We start from the raw sequence: 20,745 nt of genomic DNA, 5'->3' as shown, positions 1-20,745 counted from the left end.
AATAATGGATTTTAAATGCATAAAATAAAATACATAGAACTATAAAAGAAACCAATTATGTCAAAGTACAGTAATTAACTTTTTTTTTTTTTAAAGGTCATGGATCTCAGGTTAAGACTCTCTGACCTAGAGAATTATATCTTTTAATTCTAATATCCTATTTTACTTTTGTAAATTGATTTGAGAGATTTTCTTTTTTCCTTAACTTGGATAACATGAATATTTTCTTGTTTAGGTATTCTTTTAGTTGGACCTCCAGGGACCGGTAAGACACTTCTTGCTCGAGCTGTGGCTGGAGAAGCTGATGTTCCTTTTTATTATGCTTCTGGATCAGAATTTGATGAGATGTTTGTTGGTGTGGGAGCCAGCCGTATCAGAAATCTTTTCAGTATGTTATAATAATATACACATTAGAAAATAATAGAATTATTTATTTTTTGAGGGGAATGGGAAGAAGCTCATTCATAAGACTTTCCACCTAAAAAGCAAGGACTTAACTCAGTTTCCTCTCTCCCTGAGTTGATTAGTCTGAATGACAATGGATAAACACCATTATAGCTTGGACAGGAACCGGTTTTAGGAAATTTGGTGTGGTGAATTCAAATTGAATTGTAGTTTCCCATAAAACCAATAGAGCTCCAGGTTTTGCATGGTGGCAGTGGGATGAGTTGGAGTATAGTACAGTCAGGGATAAATTAGGTTAGAAGCTATGGGAAAGGGAAGTTCTCTCTCCTCTTCCTCCCTCTCTCTCCCCCCCTCCCCCCACTTTAATTCATTGATATAATGGCATATAAATAAGGAATGTTGGTTGTTACTCTTATGGTATATAATTAACTTCCATAGCTGAATATATTTGTATTTGCTGATTTTGTATTACTGTGTTATCTTTTACTTGTTTGAATGTTACAAAAAAGGTTATGCTAAGTTTTAAATGAAGTTTTATACATGTGTTAAGTTTTCATTTTTTTTTTCACAATGAACATTTCTTTTTCCATTCAGATATATTGTAGCTCCTTGACAACTATAATATTTTAGTGGCAAATTTTGTTGTTGTTGAGTCATTTTTCAGTAACTTCTGACTCTATGACTCTATTAAGAGTTTTCTTGATAAAGATATTGGAGTGGTTTGCCATTTTCTCCAGCTCATTTCACAGATGAGGAAACTGAGGCAAGCAGGATAAAGTGACTTGCCCAGTCAAACAGCTAGTAAGCATCTGAGATTAGATATCAATTTAGGTCTTCCTGACTCCAGGGTTGGCACTTAGCTTTCCTTATTTGCTCAGTTGTAGCAAATGTGTACCTTTTATTTAAATTTATTTGGATTTATTTTCTTATTTGTTAGGGGAAGCAAAAGCAAATGCCCCTTGTGTCATATTTATTGATGAGTTGGATTCTGTTGGTGGAAAGAGGATTGAGTCTCCAATGCATCCATATTCAAGACAGACCATAAATCAACTTCTTGCTGAAATGGATGGGTAAGTCACAGATTTTTTTTTTGTCCTTAAATCATATTAGTTATAAGTTTTGAGAATTTTAGAAAGTCATAAACTTAAATTTAAAAAACGAATTTAGTTGTGCTTCATATTTGCATCTGAATTATGAGTTGTTATCTTCTGAAATTGAACAAGAAATTCTTTGAAATGCCTATTTTCCTACTAAGCTGTAAGTTAGCACTTTTTTTAGAGTTTTTCAGAGCCATGTTATTCTGACTAATTTAGCTTCAGCACTTTGTTTTAGTTAACTATTTTTTTTTTTTGATCTAAATATATATTTTTTTTAATTTAATAGCCTTTTATTTACAGGATATATACATGGGTAACTTTACAGCATTAACAATTGCCAAACCTCTTGTTCCCATTTTTCACCTCTTACCCCCCTCCCCACCCCCTCCCCTAGATGGCAGGATGACCAGTAGATGTTAAATATATTAAAATATAACAGATACACAATAAGTATACATGACCAAAACATTATTTTGCTGTACAAAAAGAATCAGGCTCTGAATTATTGTACAATTAGCTTGTGAAGGAAATCAAAAATGCAGGTGTGCATAAATATAGGGATTGGGAATTTAATGTAATGGTTTTTAGTCATCTCCCAGAGTTATTTTTCTGGGCATAGCTAGTTCAGTTCATTACTGCTCCATTAGAAATGATTTGGTTGATCTCGTTGCTGAGGATGGCCTGATCCATCAGAACTGGTCATCATCTAGTATTGTTGTTGAAGTATATAACGATCTCCTGGTCCTGCTCATTTCACTCAGCATCAGTTCGTGTAAGTCTCTCCAGGCCTTTCTGAAATCATCCTGTTGGTCATTTCTTACAGAATATATTCCATAATTTTCATATACCACAATTTATTCAGCCATTCTCCAACTGATGGACATCCATTCAATTTCCAGTTTCTAGCCACTACAAAAAGGGCTGCCACAAACATTCGTGCACATACAGGTCCCTTTCCCTTCTTTTTTTTTTTTAATTTATTTAATAGCCTTTTATTTACAGGATATATACATGGGTAACTTTACAGCATTAACAATTGCCAAACCTCTTGTTCCAGTTTTTCACCTCTTACCCCCCCCCCTCCCTAAATGGCAGGATGACCAGTAGATGTTAAATATATTAAAATATAACTTAGATACATAATAAGTATACATGACCAAAACATTATTTTGCTGTACAAAAAGAATCAGACTCTGAATTATTGTACAATTAGCTTGTGAAGGTAATCAAAAATGCATGTGTGCATAAATATAGGGATTGGGAATTCAATGTAATGGTTTTTAGTCATCTCCCAGAGTTCTTTTTCTGGGTATAGCTAGTTCAGTTCATTACTGCTTCATTAGAAATGATTTGGTTGATCTCGTTGCTGAGGATGGCCTGATCCATCAGAACTGGTCATCATCTAGTATTGTTGTTGAAGTATATAACCATCTCCTGGTCCTGCCTCATTTCACTCAGCATCAGTTCGTGTAAGTCTCTCCAGGCCTTTCTGAAATCATCCTGTTGGTCATTTCTTACAGAACAGTAATATTCCATAATTTTCATATACCACAATTTATTCAGCCATTCTCCAACTGATGGACATCCATTCAGTTTCCAGTTTCTAGCCACTACAAAAAGGGCTGCCACAAACATTCGTGCACATACAGGTCCCTTTCCCTTCTTTATAATCTCTTTGGGATATAATCCCAGTAGTAACACTGCTGGATCAAAGGGTATGCACAGTTTGATAACTTTTTGAGCATAGTTCCAAACTACTCTCCAAAATGGTTGGATTCGTTCACAACTCCACCATTAGTTAACTATTGTTTAAGAAATAAGCAACCTCTACCTCAGGATTTTGGTATTTTATTGAAAATATCCACGAAATTTGTCATTTACTTTTTGTCACCACTTGCTTTTTTTTTTTTTTAAATAGTTTTAAACCAAATGAAGGTGTTATCATCATAGGAGCAACAAACTTCCCTGAAGCATTAGATAAGTATGTATAAAATTAGTTTTTCATGAAAACTTTCTTTTAAAGATCTTTATATTTGTTTTGGAGGATATTTCTTATTTTTAAAAATTGCAGTAAATTTCCTAGTTTATTCAAAATTGACTTGTATCTGAGGATTCACAGATAGATAAAGCCTCTTATTTTCATTTGAACCTAGTGTGTATGTGGCAGTTCACTAGTAACTTTTGTCTTCTTTCAAAGTGAGAATGGCTAAAGTTCTCATCCTCTCTTTAATTGTCTCAGTAAATAAATAGTGATATTGCTTATGTAGGCCAAGGGTTCTTAATCTGTTTATTTGAACTTATTTTTAAGAGATATTTTGATAACTTTATTTCAGTATAATTTTTAAAATTTCTAATGCTGTGCATTTTATTTTATGCCATTTAAGAACACTGAAAAGAGATTCATAGGTTTCACTAGACTTCCAAAGGGGTCTTACAAAGAGATTAAGAAACCTTTGTCTTACTCCTTTCTCATATTTACTTGTATTACTGTGAATGTTGGTAGAAATTAATTATGCTCTTATATTGGTAATGGAGACTATTACTTGAATGTTTCTTTAAGAAACTACTGGGTTCAGCAAGCTGTTGTATTTTCTGGTCGCCACCATCTTTCTCTTTTCTTTTGAATGAAATAAATGTGGGGAGGTCTTAAATTTCAGTGCCAACTTTCAATTTATTGAAACTGGATTGTGGACTTTTTTTCCCACTTTTTGTTTGTAGTGCTTTAATACGTCCTGGTCGCTTTGATATGCAAGTTACAGTTCCAAGGCCAGATGTAAAAGGTCGAACAGAAATTCTCAAATGGTATCTGAATAAAATAAAATTTGATCAATGTAAGTTAAAATTCCAATTGTATATTTTTTTCTCTCAACACAATAATAATAGACTGTTGAATGTTTTGAAAGACCAGGAACCCCGTCTTATCTGTACTCTATGCATGTCAGAAATCCAACTTTTATTTTTAAACTTTTTTTCCATCTGAAAATGTGGTCTTAATGTTATTTTACTGTATATGCACTTATTTGGTTTTCAGAATGATTCTACCTTCTGCGATTGGAATCTTTATAGAGTCATATCTGAAATAGTATTGCTGGGTTGACTGTTTTTTCCACATTACCATTATTTTTGTTCTTTGATGACCATTTTAGATAATATTTGAAGAAACTGTCTCTGACTGTAACTCTTGTAAATTTGGCTTAATTGAAGGAATTTCAGCCTCATACACTGTAGTCAAAGGCTAATGAAATATTTCTTTATGTTTTGAATTTGGATATTCTGAAATATTACCCATATTTAGTAGTTACTACTATCCCAGGAGTAATAACACTTCTACAATTAACTTTTCTGAGCCCTTTAAGAGTTGACAGATAATTCAGCTTATCATGACCTGCTGAAAATAAAGATGAAGCATCAGAGCTGTAGTCTGGGCAATATTTTAAGACTATTTGCCTTTGTTTCTCTCTCCAGAAAAGGAAAACTATAATGATTTTTGAGGTCTATGTTAGCCATAAAAAATTAGTTCTTTGAGTTTGTGATTCTGAGTGTACTAGTTTCTGATTTCAGATATCAGGATAACCTTATGTACTTTTTTAAATATTTTAAGGCCGACTCTGATGTGGATCTAATTGCTGCACATGATTGGTCATCCTTGAATTTAGTTTTTAGATATCTATGGTGATTGAGTTCTTTCTTTAAATGCTTCCTTTGGTGCCCTATTATGGTAGGCAGATTGCCTTGTGTGGCTGAAAGTTGATGCCATTGAGTTTTCCTAGGTGAATGAAAGAGAGCCTTGGATCATTGTACTGCAGTTAACCTACCTAAATTTAGAAAGACTTAATTATCACATTAGACACAAGGTGATAATTTTTAGATCACAATGATTCTTGAAAACCATCTTTTTTAGAGGATTTGCAATCTGTAGTAGATAATAGCTATACTTTTGAAATTACAGATTGAAGAAATGGTGATAACTTTTGTCTTAAAGTTCATTTGAATGACTACATTTTATTTTATTTTCCCTGAAGCAATTGGGGTTAAGTGACTTGCCCAGGGTCACATAGTTAGGAAATGTTAAGTGTCAAGAGACAAATTTGATTTGGTTTCAGCTCCTCCTGACTTCAGGGCTGGTGCTCTATCCACTGTGCCACCTAGCTGCCCTGAATGACTACATTTTAAAAATAAAATCTTGCCTTGATCTTTTTACTAAATTGTAAAATCTGGTTTCTACTTTTGTACTTTTCCTTTGGAAAGATACTTTAAATGTTTATGATTTATTAATTCTTATGTAGAATAAAGCATTTTGCCATATAGCTTCTAGTTGTATCCTTCTTGCCAGGACTGAACCTTTATACAATACTTTCTATTAGAATCCTTCAGAATTACGTTCTAAACATATTGTTATTTAATGACAAAACTACTTTTGGCTTAATTTTTAAAATTGTAGTGTTTATATTCTTTTTATATAGCTGTTGATCCAGAAATAATAGCTCGCGGTACAGTTGGATTTTCTGGAGCAGAGTTAGAGAATCTTGTGAATCAAGCTGCATTAAAAGCAGCTGTTGATGGGAAAGATATGGTTACCATGAAGGAACTGGAGTTCTCCAAGGATAAAATATTAATGGGTATGTTTCTCTTGTACTTTGACTTCTTTACTTTTCTGATAGCCAAAATAATCCAGACAGTAAATTGATTTCATGCATATAAATTCCAGTCTTATATTTTCCTGTGATTATGTCTTTTATCATTAGAACTCTGGCAAGTCATACCTTTTCTAGGTCAATCTCTAATTATGTTAAGTCAGAGAAATGAATTATTACATCTCTAAGATTCTTTTCTACCTCTAAAATTATAGTATTCTGTAGAGCTGAACTATATACATAAAATTTTCTAATTAAAAAACCCTGAATTTTCATGTTTAGAATTTTTGCTGTGAATTTTTGTAAATACTAAATTGTGAACTGAATATTCTTGAGCAGTATTTCTAATTTTCTTTGTGAAGCACCAAAGCTATCTAGTCTTACGATTTGATTTTAAAAACCTTCCCTTCTGGCTGAAGAGAGATAAAAATGGTTAGATGTATTAATCAAACAGTATATAAAGTATCTGCTATGAGGCAAATACTACACTGGAATTAAGAAAACAAAAATTGAAACAATTTCTACCCTCATGGAACAATTAATGTTTAGGTGTATGACTATATATTGTATAAGAATATACAGAAAAGTTAATTTGGGAAGGTCCTCGGCATCAGAGTTAGAAAAAAAACTTATGAAAGTAGTGACATTTTGAGAAAAAAGCCTTGAAGAAAACTAGGAATTCAAAGAATTCGAGGTGGGAAGATGCCTTTTGAGCAAAAATAAAGAAACAGGAGATAGATTGACAGACATGTAAAGAATACGAAAAAGGCAGGTTTAACCAGATTGTAGGGTGAATGAAGAGGAATAAAGGGCTGGGAAGGCAAGTTGGGGCCAGGTTATGAAGGATTTAAATAACTAAGGAATTTGTGTTTGATCCTAAAAGTAACAAGGAGTCCCTGGAGTATGAATAAGGCTGATGAACCTTAGATCTCTGTTATAGGAGTAACTCTTTGGCAATAGTATGGATGATGGATTGTATTGGGGAGAGACTAAATTTGGAAGTTATTGTAAAAGTCTTGACAAGAGATTATAAAAACCTGTAGTAGGGTGGTAACTGTGGAGGGAAGGAAATGGTTGTGTTAAAGATAATGCCATGGTAAATTAATAAGATTTGGAAACTTATCAGAAATTAGGAATGAAGAAGACTGAAGAATCAAGGATAGTTCTGAAGTGGCAAACCTGGTTGTCTAGAAGCAGCGTGATATCTTTCATATTGGAGTTTCATTTGGATATGTTATGAGGTTGCTGAAGAATTTCTAGTTCAAGATGTTTTCCTATAAGTAGTTCATGATAATGGGCTGAAAAGTTAGATTAATGATGGCAGGAATCATATTTGGGTGCAAAAAAGGTCCAAACAGCAAACATAGTAACCATACTAAAACTCATGTTTGTAGCACAGAGATTTTGCTTGAAAATTCAGTAAAAATAATATTTTAATTTGTGATATGCTAGGTGTTTTTTACATAAGATATTCTTTGTCATCATATGTCAAATATCAGAGCTCAGTCCTAAAGGCCCATCGTAAAAACTAAAAGAATAATTTTCATTGTTTATATACCTATACTTAATTTTGAAACTTTTCTTTCATCCTTGATCTTTAAAATAAATTTTATAAATTTTATTTTAAAAGTTCTTTCTAAACAATGTTGTAATAATCAAGAAAAATAAATTCAAATATTTAAGTGATAATAAATTTTTTGTTCGTAAGTTTATATTAGAAATTTAACAAAAACTGCTTCTGTGGATCCCTTTATCTTTTTTGTAATTCTTCTTGATTTAATTGCTCTTAGTATTTAAAGTATTTATGTAGTTGTAGTTAGCATATAATTCTCATTTTGCTTTTTGGGGGGAGTTTGGCTGTTTTAGCTTTTTGGAGGGGGAGGTATGAGTAGATCCTCAATATTATAATTTTTTTTCTTTTTTTACCTTTAACAGGACATATACTTTTAAAAAATTGAAATGGATTCATTTTTTAAAGCATTGTAATATTTTAACAGTGGGAGTTGTTTGACTTTCAGTTATTGCAAAACTGGCATTTATTGTACAGGACAACAGTGTTATTCAGAACATACTTATTTTGTCTGCTTCCACCTCTTCCCAGATAAGGACATAACAATATCAGATACCATAACATCTAATATTGTGTTGTCAAATAATTTTTGTCATTCAATAAAGTATTATTTTTCAATTTTTAGGTCCTGAACGTAGAAGTGTAGAAATTGATAATAAAAACAAAACCATCACTGCATATCATGAATCTGGTCATGCTATCATTGCATATTACACTAAAGATGCCATGCCTATCAACAAAGCTACAATCATGCCAAGAGGACCAACACTTGGACATGTGAGGCTTTAGAAACTTTATTTGTTAATTTTCGTGGTCAAGTGTCTTTATCTTTATATATCTATAGTAGTCTCTAGCGAATCCTTTGATTAGTAGTAAAGTTATATAAGCTGCCTGTTAAAATGTAATGTATTCTGATGGGGAGTACATGGCTGCATCTTTAGTTGAAGTTAAAGTTAATTTTGAAATTTTCTTTCTGAACTTCTTTAAAGATATACCAAAGACTCTTCTGACATATATTTTTTGTCTTGAGTGCTTTTTGGTATTTAGGAATAGATTCAGAATCTACCCCATCTTTAATTCATGCTAAACTTTTCTTTCTTGAAAATCATAAAAGCAAAAACTGGATCACAAATCATCAGTTCAATATTTTTCTTAACTGTTTTTTGGTTTGGAAGCTTGTAGCACAAAAAGCCATTCTAATCATCTTGGATGACAAGGTAGATCCTGTCATTAGTATTATGCAGCCTAGGGCTACCGAGTGGTGCTATATGGGGAATCGGGAATAGCTGTGTCAAATGCTTCTTTAGCATTTCTAGGCTAGTCATTTAACTTTTAAAGTCTCAGTTTCTTTATTTCTAAAATGGGGATAATAATAGCAATTGCCTTATAGCATTGCTGTGACAATTAAATGTTATTATATTTGTAAAGTATTTTGCAAACCTAAAGTATATATAAGTGTAATTATCATCATTAATTACTGTTACTATCCTCATAGCATATTGGTTCTGAAGTTGAAATAATTTTTATTTATTAGTTCAGAGCATAATGCTAAATGATAAGCAGTAACAACGCTTATTTTTTGGAGAATTGTAATCTGACTTTTTCCTTCTGTTATAATTTGAATGTTTCCCAAATTTTTGTAGGTGTCACTTCTACCTGAGAATGATAGATGGAATGAAACCAGGTCCCAGCTGCTTGCACAAATGGATGTTAGTATGGGAGGAAGAGTTGCAGAGGAACTTATATTTGGAACCGACCATATTACAACAGGTTGACTGCAAAGAATTGCTATGGGTCAAATATTGGTTTACTAATTTAATAGCTTTTAAAAATACTGATTTACTTATTTTTAATACTAGGTGCTTCTAGTGACTTTGATAATGCTACTAAAATAGCAAAGCGAATGGTTACTCGATTTGGAATGAGTGAAAAGGTAAGAGCTCATCTTTATCTCATTTCCTTTTTGTTCTTTTTTACTGAGAAAATTGGGGTTAAGTGATTTGCCCGAGGTCATGCACTTATGAAGTGTTAAGTGTCTGAGGTCAGATTTCAACTTGTGTCCTCCAGACTTCAGGGCTGGTGCTCTATCCACTGTACCACCTAGGTGCCTCTCATTTCCTTTTTTCCTTTTGAGAGTATGTCCCAGTATTAAGTCAAATGGTGAAACTACTTGTTATAAGTCTTTCACTTTGTAAGAAAAAGATGTATTTAGTAAGTTTTGTTTTACATTCCATATTTGTTTACATTTGATTATGTTGATTCTCAGTTGCCTCTGGAGAAAAAATTTTTTTTTAAATTATAGCTTTTTATTTACAAGTTATATGCATGGGTAATTTTAAAGTATAAATTAAATACAATATAAGTATACATGTCCAAACAATTATTTTGCTGTACAAAAAGAATCAGACTTTGAAATAGTATACTATTAGCCTGTGAAGGAAATCAAAAATGCAGGTGGACAAAAATCATAGGGTTTGGGAATTCTATGTGATGATTCATAGTCATCTCCCAGAATTCTTTCGTTGGGTGTAGCTGGTTCAATTCATTACTGCTCTATTGGAACTGATTTGGTTCATCTCATTGTTGAAGAAGGCCAGGTCCATTAGAATTGATCATCGTATAGTATTGTTGTTGAAATATATAATTATCTCTCCTGGTCCTGCTCATTTCACTCAGCATCAGTTCATGTCAGTCTCTCCAGGCCTTTCTGAAATCATCCTGTTGGTCATTTCTTACCAAAAAATAATATTCCATATTCATATATCAAAATTTATTCAGCCATTCTCCAATTGATGGGTATCCACTGAGTTTCCAGTTTCTTGCCACTTGAGGGCTGCCACAAACATTCTTGCACATACAGGTCCCTTTCCCTTCTTTAAGATTTCTTTGGGATATAAGCCCAGTAGAAACAGTGCTGGATCAAAGGGTATGCTCAGTTTGATAACTTTTTGAGCATAGTTCCAAATTGCTCTCCAGAATGGTTGGATGTATTCACAATTCACCAACAATGTATTAGGGTCCCTGTTTTCCTACATCCCCTCCAACATTCCGCATTGTCTTTCCCTGTCATTCTAGCCAATCTGACAGGTGTGTAGTGGTATCTCAGAGTTGTCTTAATTTGCATTTCTCTGATTAATACTAACTTGGAGCATCTTTTCATATGGCTAGAAATAGTTTCAATTTCTTTGTCTGAGAATTGTCTGTCAATTTTAAAAAGACCAAAGAGAATGGTCTTTGACCATTTATCAATTGGAGAATGGCTTGATTCCTTATAAATTAGAGTCAATTCTCTGTATATTTTGGAAATGAGGCCTTTATCAGAACCTTTGACTGTAAAAATGTTTTCCCAGTTTATTGCTTCTCTGGAGAAAATTTTGAAGTATATGCAACATAAATAGTTTTTATATTATTCTGAGCCTTCCACAAATAGAATGGAATCAGTAATTTCCAATAGAGCATGATTTTTAAATTTTGATTATTTCCAACTGCATTGTTGTAGTTGCTTTTACTGTGTTTCTAGTTTGGGAGAAATAGGAAAAAAATTACAGAATTGTAGGATTCAGAACTGGAAGGGATGGAAGAGACCATTTAGTGCAGTGGTTCCCATCCAGTGGTTCTTGATAATGGCCTAGAATTCAAGCTAAAAACTCTTTAATGGTACCTTGAGCAGTAAATAGATTTAAAGAATATTGCAAGTAGTAATATATTAAATTATACTCTAGGCACTTCTTTTTTTTTTTTTTAAAAGAAATTCACTTTGGTTAACTACTGATCTATTTCAATCTGCTCATTTTGTCTATTAGGAAAACTGAACTCCACTGAAGTTAATTGATTGACTTACTGTTATATAATTAGTTAAAAACAGAGCCCAGACTTTAATCTAGATGCTATCATTTTGAAATCGCTTTCTTTTCATCATAAAGCCCTCTGGTATTCGTGTTCAGTGGTGCCATAAAAATTTAACTTACAGAAATTCAACCTTAAATGCTTGGCAAAGAATGGAAGAGAAATAATAATGTAAAGAAAAATTCAGCATGACTTTCTTCTCAGTATCAAAATACCTCAAATGTAAAATGGAAGTCTCAAACCTGTTGTTTTCCTCAGTTGGTTTCCATTCCCAGTGCCTCTTATATCAGACTCATCCAATATTGAATGTAATTCTAGAATTTTTTTTTTCATCATTCTCATGGACATTCTTTTATTCATCCTTAGACTGGCAGAACTAAGGAGAGGGATAACCTTGGTTGACCCTTTTTTCCATGCTGATCAGCTAGAATTGCTCCTTTTTTGTTCTCTTTGACATTCTTGTGTCTTGTCTTGTCTCACGGTGAGGCAGGAAGAAGAAACAGTTTTTTCCCTCTAATTAATTTGTACTTTATTTGTTTTCTTCTATTGCATTAGAACTTATATTTTGTCCAATCTTCTGATCTATAGTTTACATGGGTATATTAAAAAGTAAAATGTATATCCAGTTGTTTGTGTGTCATATAATTTAGATAATCTGTTCTCTTTGTCATTGGCAGAAGTCTTTTAAAAAGGTCTTTTTATCTTAAAGATATTAACAGGTAATGAATTTTTCAAAGTAATTTTGACTTTATGGAATTTTTGCCTCTGTGGATTTTAGTATGTAATCTACACTTGACTTTGTTCTTGCCTTCTTTTGTATTTATTAGTATTTATGTTTTTATCCATGAAAATTGTGTTTCTTCTTATGTGGTGGGAGATATCTCTAAAAAAATGTTGGATATTTTAGAGAGTTTTACATTTTTTGATCAACTATTTTCTTCCATTTGGTTTTTTAGCTTGGAGTCATGACATATTCTGATACAGGGAAATTGAGTCCAGAAACTCAATCTGCTATTGAACAAGAAATAAGAATACTTTTGAGGGTAAGAATATTCTTTTTCTACTTTTATTTATGTAATATGAAGACATGGTGTTCATTACATATATTTAATTATAAAAATGGCAGATATCTACTCATCTTGTGCTTTTTTTTTTTTTTTTGTTTGTTTGTTTGTTTGTCTGGGTTCTCCTTTCCTGAGTGAGCCTCAGAATCAATCCAAATTTTACAGGCCTGTCTTTCATGAGTATCAGTAGTGTTCTTCATCTATTCTCTCACTTTTACCAAGACGGATTCACCGCTTTTTCCAATCATACATGTCCTCCCTGATTCTCATTATGCCTTATCTTTTGGATAGGTCATCTTTGGAAATATGCCTCAGCTTAACTTGACATGTGGCCACCATTTCTCTATTCTTTTTAGTTCACTTGTAAATTTGATTTTTGATTGACTCGTGTTCTAAGATTTACAGCTACACGACATCTAGGGAGAACATTTGTATTTTTTTAAAAGATGGATGGATTTGTTGAAATTCACCTTGGAATTGTTAGAAGTATTCTACCGCTTCCAAATACCCTCTAGTCCTTGTCTAAGCTTGGGTTTTGTTGGTATATATGGTCCTCTCCTGACCATGATGAAATGTTGGGACAAAGATTTTATGGAATATAAAATTCACATTTTATAAATTGTTTTCCTTTATAATTTTCACATTTTGTGGGGTTTTGTGTTTTATCTTTGTATTTCAGGACTCATATGAACGAGCAAAAAACATTCTGAAGACACATGCAAAAGAACACAAGAATCTAGCTGAAGCTTTATTGACTTATGAGACTTTGGATGCCAAAGAAATTCAAATTGTTCTTGAAGGGAAGAAACTGGAAGTGAGATGATAAAGCTCTTCTTATGGATTCTTACCAGGTTTTATTTGCAAGAATGTAAATCTAGCAGTGCAGTAGTCTCCTTATACAACAGCTTTTTTTTTTCCTTCCTGATGCGTGCTGTAATGTAATAATGATGTTTTCAAGGTTATAATATACTTTCTTGTGAGCCTTTTTGTTACATTTACCTGATTTTGGTTATTTTCAATGACACCTAGAACAAACTAGTTTTCCATAGCAACTATCATTATAGACAATAAAGAACTATCAGGATTGAATACAGCTTGTTTGAGAGACTTCAATCAGACCTTAAGCTGGAGGTAATACTACAGCATACTTTTCAAGGCTAGCTATGCTGCTAGATGTAGAGGGAAAATGATGCCTACTTAGCTCAAGTGGAGTATTTTGAGCTTGATGACTTACATTATTAAAGGATGATCTTTGAAAGTTAATATTATCAATGGTTTTTGGCACAGAAATGATGCTATCCAGTTGTAAACTCTGTATTTTCCAATCTCAAAGGAAGAACTCAATAAATCCTTGTTGTATTCTATTACAATAAATGGATTTTTTAAATCTGGAAATTAGGGAATTTGTGGGCATAGAGACAAATGCAAACATCTGAAATATTATTTTCTTTATGTTATTCATATTCTGCATCACCAAGGTTATCATTATAAGGGGAAATTGTCTCTTTTCTGGATTTTGTTAAAGACAAAAAATGAATAACCCCCCAAAAACTTTATCCCTGTGTAATTATGCTATAAAGCAAAGAAACACAGACATTTGGTTTTGAAGAATCCATTATAACAGTACATGTTGGCCATTGTCAGAAATTGGGAGTTGTTTATATTTGGGTCAGAATTTGGCTTACTTAACATGAATCACTTGTTCTTTACAAAGATTCTTGAATACATTTTATTTAAACCAGTAGAGAAATATTGTTTCAGAGCAGTGTCAATATATTGCTATTATAAAAAAACTATACCCTTTAAGTAATTTTTATTAATAATATATGTGGGTTTCCTTTTAAAAAGAACTCCAAGACATTCATGTCCTTTCTTGAATATAATGGAACATGTGTCTGTCAATGATATTCTTGACTTATTTAAAAATCTTATTTCTATAAGGATTTCAACAAAAATATACTTGAGTTACATAAAAATCTCATTTACCATTTCAGTAAATGGCATTCAAGCTGTCAACATAGCAAAACCTTCATGAACTGATTATGATCAGATTTTAAAAAATGTTGGTTTCAGCAACATGTTAAAGTTTCTAGGTTTTTTACATGCATTTTGATGGAAGTACTTGGTTATTTCATAACAACTGGTTATGAACATTTCTAACTATAAGTGTAGGAAATCTTAAACATTAGTATACTTTAAAAATAGTTTATACCAGTGAAAGCGACAATTAAAGATCTGAATAAGCACCTCACAAAGATGGAATAAGGATCATCTTTTTCTACAAGAAATTTTTCTTTTTGTAATTATGCCACTGATCCCTATTTTTTAGCCAAGAATATGGTTTCCTTTCCTTTCAGAACAAATGCTTAGTACAGCTTTATACTTGGTTTACTGTGTTTTCCAAATAGTCTCAAGAATCTTGGTCTGGAACATTATCAAAGTGAGAAGCTAGCCTGTTAGAGTTATATGTATTGTGGTAACTGTGCTTTAGGGAAAGGAACCTCAAAAACATGCTTTGTCTCTGTTTCTGGAACAATAAAAAATTTTAATTAGGTGTCTTGAACGTTCTTTTTTCCTTCGAGAAATCTTGTAACGTGGTTTATAAATTTTTAACTTTAAATCACATATATGATAAAAGCACAATTTGTAATTTTAGACAAATGAATAACATTGAGTTTTGATTCTCCTTTCATATGGAAAAATATAAACTAGTTTGTAGGCTGTCCTTGAGGAACAAAAGTATCATTACTCTACTCCAATCTGTAGTGCCTTCTGATACCCATATGTGATTGATTACAAATAATTAGAATACTTTTTTTTTTTTTTGCTCTTTGTCCATTTTCCTAAAGTTAAATTTTACTGATGGTGGTGAGTGTGGTCACAGAGGAGCAGGCACAGGGAGAACAGAGTCCTTGGTTTTCATTCCAGGGCCGCAGAGAGGTGAGGTGAGCTGGTGGGAAGACACAAGAGTATTTTCTTTTCTTTTCTTTCTTTTTTTTTTCCTGAAGCATTTGGGGTTAAGTGACTTGCCCAGAGTCACACACACAGTTAAGGAAGTGTTAAGTTTCTCAGACCAGATTTGAACTTATGTCTTCCTGACTGGCACTCTATTCACTGCACCACTTAGCTGCTCCTAGCAAGTATATTTTCAATGGCAGCTGTATTGGGGCCCCTGGTCTTGACTGAGGGGATAGAGATGAGTACCTGAGGTTATTTATAGCCAAGATGTCCCACAGGAACAGTGACCCATTTGCTCATCTTAGATTATAGAACATTGGAAGAACCAAGAAGTCAAAGGTTCCTACACACCTCAGAAAAGCTGAGGCCTGGGACATTATCCCTCACACCTTGGGAGCAGACCAGACTAACAAAGTCAGTGGGGGTGTGGGGAGGTGGGGGGTGGGGAGAAGAAACAAAAAAAGGCCACTAAAATGAGTATAAAAAAACCCCACAAATTTGACCACAGATAGCTACTCTGGTTATAAGATCAGGGTTCAAATGCAGAAGACAAAATAGCTTCTTGTAAAGTTTTAAAGTAAAATGCTCACAGCCCCAGAAAGTTCTTGGAAGAGTTTTAAAAGACTTTAAAAATCAAGAGAGATTGAGAACAAACTGTAAATAAGAGTAATTCAAAGAAAAGAAAATTATGAAAAAGTCAATAGGAAAAAAATTCAAAACCCAAAGAAAATGCAAAAATCAGAATTTGGCAAGACATCAAGAAATACAGAAATAAAAGAATGAAAAAATAGAAGAGAATATGAAACTTCTCAGTAGATAAACAGCTATTCTGAAAAACAGATTGAGAATATAAGAATTATAAGAGTTATGAATTTAAAGAAAAGTATAATAACTAGATATTAGGATGATAAACTCCCCCCTAAAATGGAGATGAATAATTAAAATAGATTTTTTAAGAAGAACTCGATATGTTTTAAAATAAGAAAACACATAGTAAAGGTAAAGGACTGAAGTAGAATGTATTATGCTTTGGCTGATGTAAAAAAAAAAAAGCGATTGGGCAATTTTTGGAGGAAGAAATCAAAGCTATGTATAGTCTTGTGAAAAAATGCTTTAAATTATTATTGATTAAAGAAATGCAAACCAAAACAACTTGGAGATTACATCATATACTTTCAGAGAAAGAACTGAGATATGAAATAATATGTGTGGTTTTACATACACAGTACACACACACACACACACACACACACACACACACATATATATATATATATGTCAAATGTTGACCTCTATGTGGAATTGAGAGGAGGCAGAGAAACAGCTTTGAACTTAAATATAATAAAATAAATTATTTTTTAAAATTATGAAAGTTTAAAAATGATAAGTTTTTTTCATTTACATGAATCATACTGACTGGAAGCTATTGTGCTTTAATAAAGCAGTTATTCTGGTACTCTGGCTTGTTCTTGGTTTGAGAGTAAGAACTACTTTCAGTCTTGTGAGAAATGTCACCATTGGCATCTTTAAAATTCCTCTAAATGTCTTTATGTTCCTAGAACTTGACATTAATACTATAGAGCTTGATCAAGTTGACTACACCTAAATCCTTCAGATAAAGTACCTGAAGAGAAATGTAAGACTTGGCCTGACATCTTTCCTTCCCTTTGATCCTATTGAATAGATAGAAGTTTTTCCAAATACTAGTCAAAGGAGTTCAGCTGCTTTTACTTTGGAGAAGGGAGGCAGCGTGATAGAGTGGATAGAGACTGTCTTGAAGTCAACAGAGCCCAATTCAATGTCCTATCCCTGACAGTCCTCGGGTAACTCTAAGACTGTACAGATGAACTGCTGATCTGTATTGAAGGAGGTAGTTTCTAGTTCAGGAGTTCCTTACAGGATGAATTCATAAATCTAGACCCCCCTTCTCATTGCAAATATTTTTTGATAGAAGCTAATTTAAATTCCTTGGACTTAAATGCTGTAATAAAGGATTAAGACAAGTGTTCAAATAATTCAGAGGTGAAAAAAATTCTGCTTTAGTCCTAATCAGACAGTTTGGTTTTAATGTTTTCCAACTTGGGGTCTTAGGAATTCTTATTGAAAGGGTATTATTGAGTTTTTATTGAATCCATAGGTGTACCAGCCATTTGCCTTTATTTAGTTTCATTGAAATATTCGTTATGAGTTAATATATAACAAAAGAAGCAAGCACACCATTAAGGTGTATTTATTTTTATCAAAAAAGGCAGTTGCTTTTTACTGATAGGTTCCATTATGGATTTTGGCTTTGTTAATTGTGGATATAAATATCTGTTCACTACTATTTTTCAAAAGTATATTTAAGAATTACTGTTCTCTAACTTCCCCAGGGTATTATAGTCGATATGTATCAGAGGTAGGATTTAACCCAGGATCTTTCTGGTTCCCAGGGTTACATTTAATGTTACATTGTCTCTAAACATTGAAATAGCACAAACCTTATGTGCAATACTGTAGAAGGTAGTCATTGTATTATCCCCTCCAACTCTCCAGTTTTTTCCATGATCTTTACATAAAATAGCTTTGAGATTCCTAATCATCCTAGTGACTTTCCTCTGGACATTCTCTCTTTTTTAAGATCCTTCCTAAAATTGAGGGAGGATTGTATTGAGGAAACAAAATGAAAGAGTTTCTGTTTTCAAGGAATTTTTGTTTATATTCTTTCTACTGGTTCCTTTTGAGAAGTGATTCTGAACACAGTTAATAAATATCTTCATAACTTGGTTGTATTTTATATTATGTCTACCTCAAAAAGATTTCAAAAAAACCTGCTTGGATCTTTAAAACAAAAGAATCCTGTCATGGTAAAGCCAAATCCTCTTTATTTTCTTCTGGATGGATTAAAAAAAGAAGTTTAATAAGAGGATAAGAGGATAGCTCATGGCTTTGTTTATGTAAATTGGAATAAATAAGACTCTCAAAAAAAAAATTACTGTTCTCATACTCTTTTTGTCAACATGTATTTTTCAATTGATGGACACTAAGAATATAGCTATAATTTGAGGTATAAAAACATTTTTATGTTAAAAAGGAGTCCTCTATTAAAGTTGGAACTACTATTCTAAAGGATACTAAGACAAAAATGGAGTAACTGCTTTTAAGTCATTTGCATACTAAAAACATTTGTATTTTTTAGGGACTTTTAAAAAAAAAGTTTGGCCATGATTTTTATTTTTAAAATTTTATTTTTCCCCATTATGTGTAAAACAATTTTTAGCCTTTGCTTTTTATAATTTTGAGTTCCAAATTCTCTCCGACCCCATCATCCCTCTCCTTTCATTAAGAAGGCAAGGTTATACATGTTCAATCATACAAAACACTTCCATATTAATCATGTTAAGGAAAACATAGGCTAACACGCCCCACCCCCTTTGCTCCCCAAGAAAATTAAAATAAAAAACATTATGCTTTGATTTGCATTCAGATTCCTTCATTTCTTTCTATTTCAGCATTTTTCATCATAGCCTCTTCAGGGTTGTCTTGAATCTTTGTATTGTTGAAAATAGCCGAGTCATTCAGTTAATCATTGTACAATAATGCTATTATTACGTAAAATGTTTCAGAGAATTTGTTTTAGAATGGCTATTGTATCATTACTTAAAGCAGTTCTTGCTGAAATGGCCTAAATATATATATATATATATATCAGTTTTGGTAATCATACATGTAAAGTCTTTTTTGTATGTGGTTTATCATAGATATCAACATAGGTTATTGAATAGAAATCTGACCTTGGAATCGGGAAGACCTTGATTCAAGTGCCATCTTTGATATATCACTAGCTATATGGCCATGAACAAGTTAAAATTTTGGTATTCTAAGGAACTGTAACAACACCCATTTATAGAGGGTTTTTCTTTTATTGATGAAATCATAACTCCAGTTCCTATCCCTTATCTCTAAATTTATTTATTTTAAAAGTATTTTATTATAGCTTTTTATTTATAAGACATGCATGTGTCCCTAAATTTATTAATCAAACATTAATTTTAGATAAAAATGAACTTTTAAAGGATTAATTCTAATTCAAAAACAATTTTACCTTGTTAAGATGTATCAGGGACATTTCACCAAAGGAAGATAGTATTCTAGTGTCAATAAAATCACTGAGAATTCCATTTAATGAATTTTAAGCTCTTTTTGAAGCCATTATGTTAGTGTGATAGAAATTCAAAGATCATGAGAGTAGAATCTGATTTGCCTTTAAAAATGATAATTTTTCCAGTGCTTGGCAGAGTACTCGACACATCTAGCCTAAAATGTCCAATAGGCTGTGAATGAAATGAAAATAGGCTGTGAGAATGAAAGTTAGGAGAGGTTAGGGATGGATAAGTAGTTCTGAGAATCTGTGGGAGCTGATGACATCATCAAGTAAAATAATATAGAAAGGGAAGATGATCCAGGATAGATCCCTTGGCGGGGAGACACATCACGGACTAGATGTGAGCTGGATGAAGATCCAGTAAAAGAAATGGGGAGAAATTAGAGAAGTTGGAGAAAAACCAGGATAAAGTAATGTTATGGTAGTTTCAAAAAAAAATGTATTGTTGATCAACTCTGACAGAGTTGGATCTTTTCAACAGTGAGGTGATTCAGGCCAATTCCAATAAACATATGATGGAGAGAGCCAGTTGCACCCAGAGAGGACTGTGGGAACTGAATATGGATCACAACATAGTTTTTTCCACTCTTTTTGTTGTTGTTTGCTTGCATTTTGTTTTCTTTCTCATTTTTTTTCCTTTTTGATCTGCTCTTGTGCAGCAAGATTATTGTGGAAATATGTATAGAAGCACGTGTTTTAACAGGTTGGATTAACATTGTCATCTAGGGGAGGGGGCAGGGGGAAGGAGGGAGAAAAACATTTGGACACAAGGTTTGGCAAGGGTGAATATTGAAAATTATGCTTGTGTTTTGAAAATAAAAAGTTTAAAAAAAAAGTATCAAGGGGAAGAGAGTGATTAATAGTATAAAAGGTTGCAGGTAGATCATGAAAGATAAAGACTGAGAAAAAAGGCCATTAGATCTGGCAATTAATTAATTAACTTTTGGAGGGAAGAGTTTCAGTTGAATGATAGAGTTAAAGGAAGCTGAGGCACTGTGGCAGGTGGAGGAAGCCTGTGGATCCCTTT

At 32.7% G+C, this 20,745-nt stretch overlaps 1 protein-coding gene across 1 annotated transcript in view; it reads left to right on the top strand.

Moving 5' to 3' along the window:
* Window positions 1–15,170, top strand: part of YME1L1 (YME1 like 1 ATPase) — a 41,361-nt gene extending 26,191 nt beyond the window's left edge. The window contains exons 10-19 of the mRNA XM_031939819.1: window positions 236–388; window positions 1,343–1,475; window positions 3,421–3,483; window positions 4,221–4,333; window positions 5,966–6,121; window positions 8,332–8,483; window positions 9,350–9,476; window positions 9,566–9,639; window positions 12,509–12,595; window positions 13,296–15,170. Of these exons, the coding sequence (XP_031795679.1) occupies window positions 236–388; window positions 1,343–1,475; window positions 3,421–3,483; window positions 4,221–4,333; window positions 5,966–6,121; window positions 8,332–8,483; window positions 9,350–9,476; window positions 9,566–9,639; window positions 12,509–12,595; window positions 13,296–13,439 (1,202 nt within the window). The 3' untranslated portion in view covers window positions 13,440–15,170. The remainder of the gene's footprint in view (window positions 1–235; window positions 389–1,342; window positions 1,476–3,420; window positions 3,484–4,220; window positions 4,334–5,965; window positions 6,122–8,331; window positions 8,484–9,349; window positions 9,477–9,565; window positions 9,640–12,508; window positions 12,596–13,295) is intronic.
* Window positions 15,171–20,745: the final 5,575 nt, after the last annotated feature.

The sequence above is a fragment of the Sarcophilus harrisii genome, chromosome 5 (genome assembly GCF_902635505.1).
Source record: "Sarcophilus harrisii chromosome 5, mSarHar1.11, whole genome shotgun sequence".
Taxonomy (NCBI): domain Eukaryota; kingdom Metazoa; phylum Chordata; class Mammalia; order Dasyuromorphia; family Dasyuridae; genus Sarcophilus; species Sarcophilus harrisii.
Note: the sequence above shows the minus strand (reverse complement) of the source record. Positions and strands in the feature narration are given on the sequence as shown.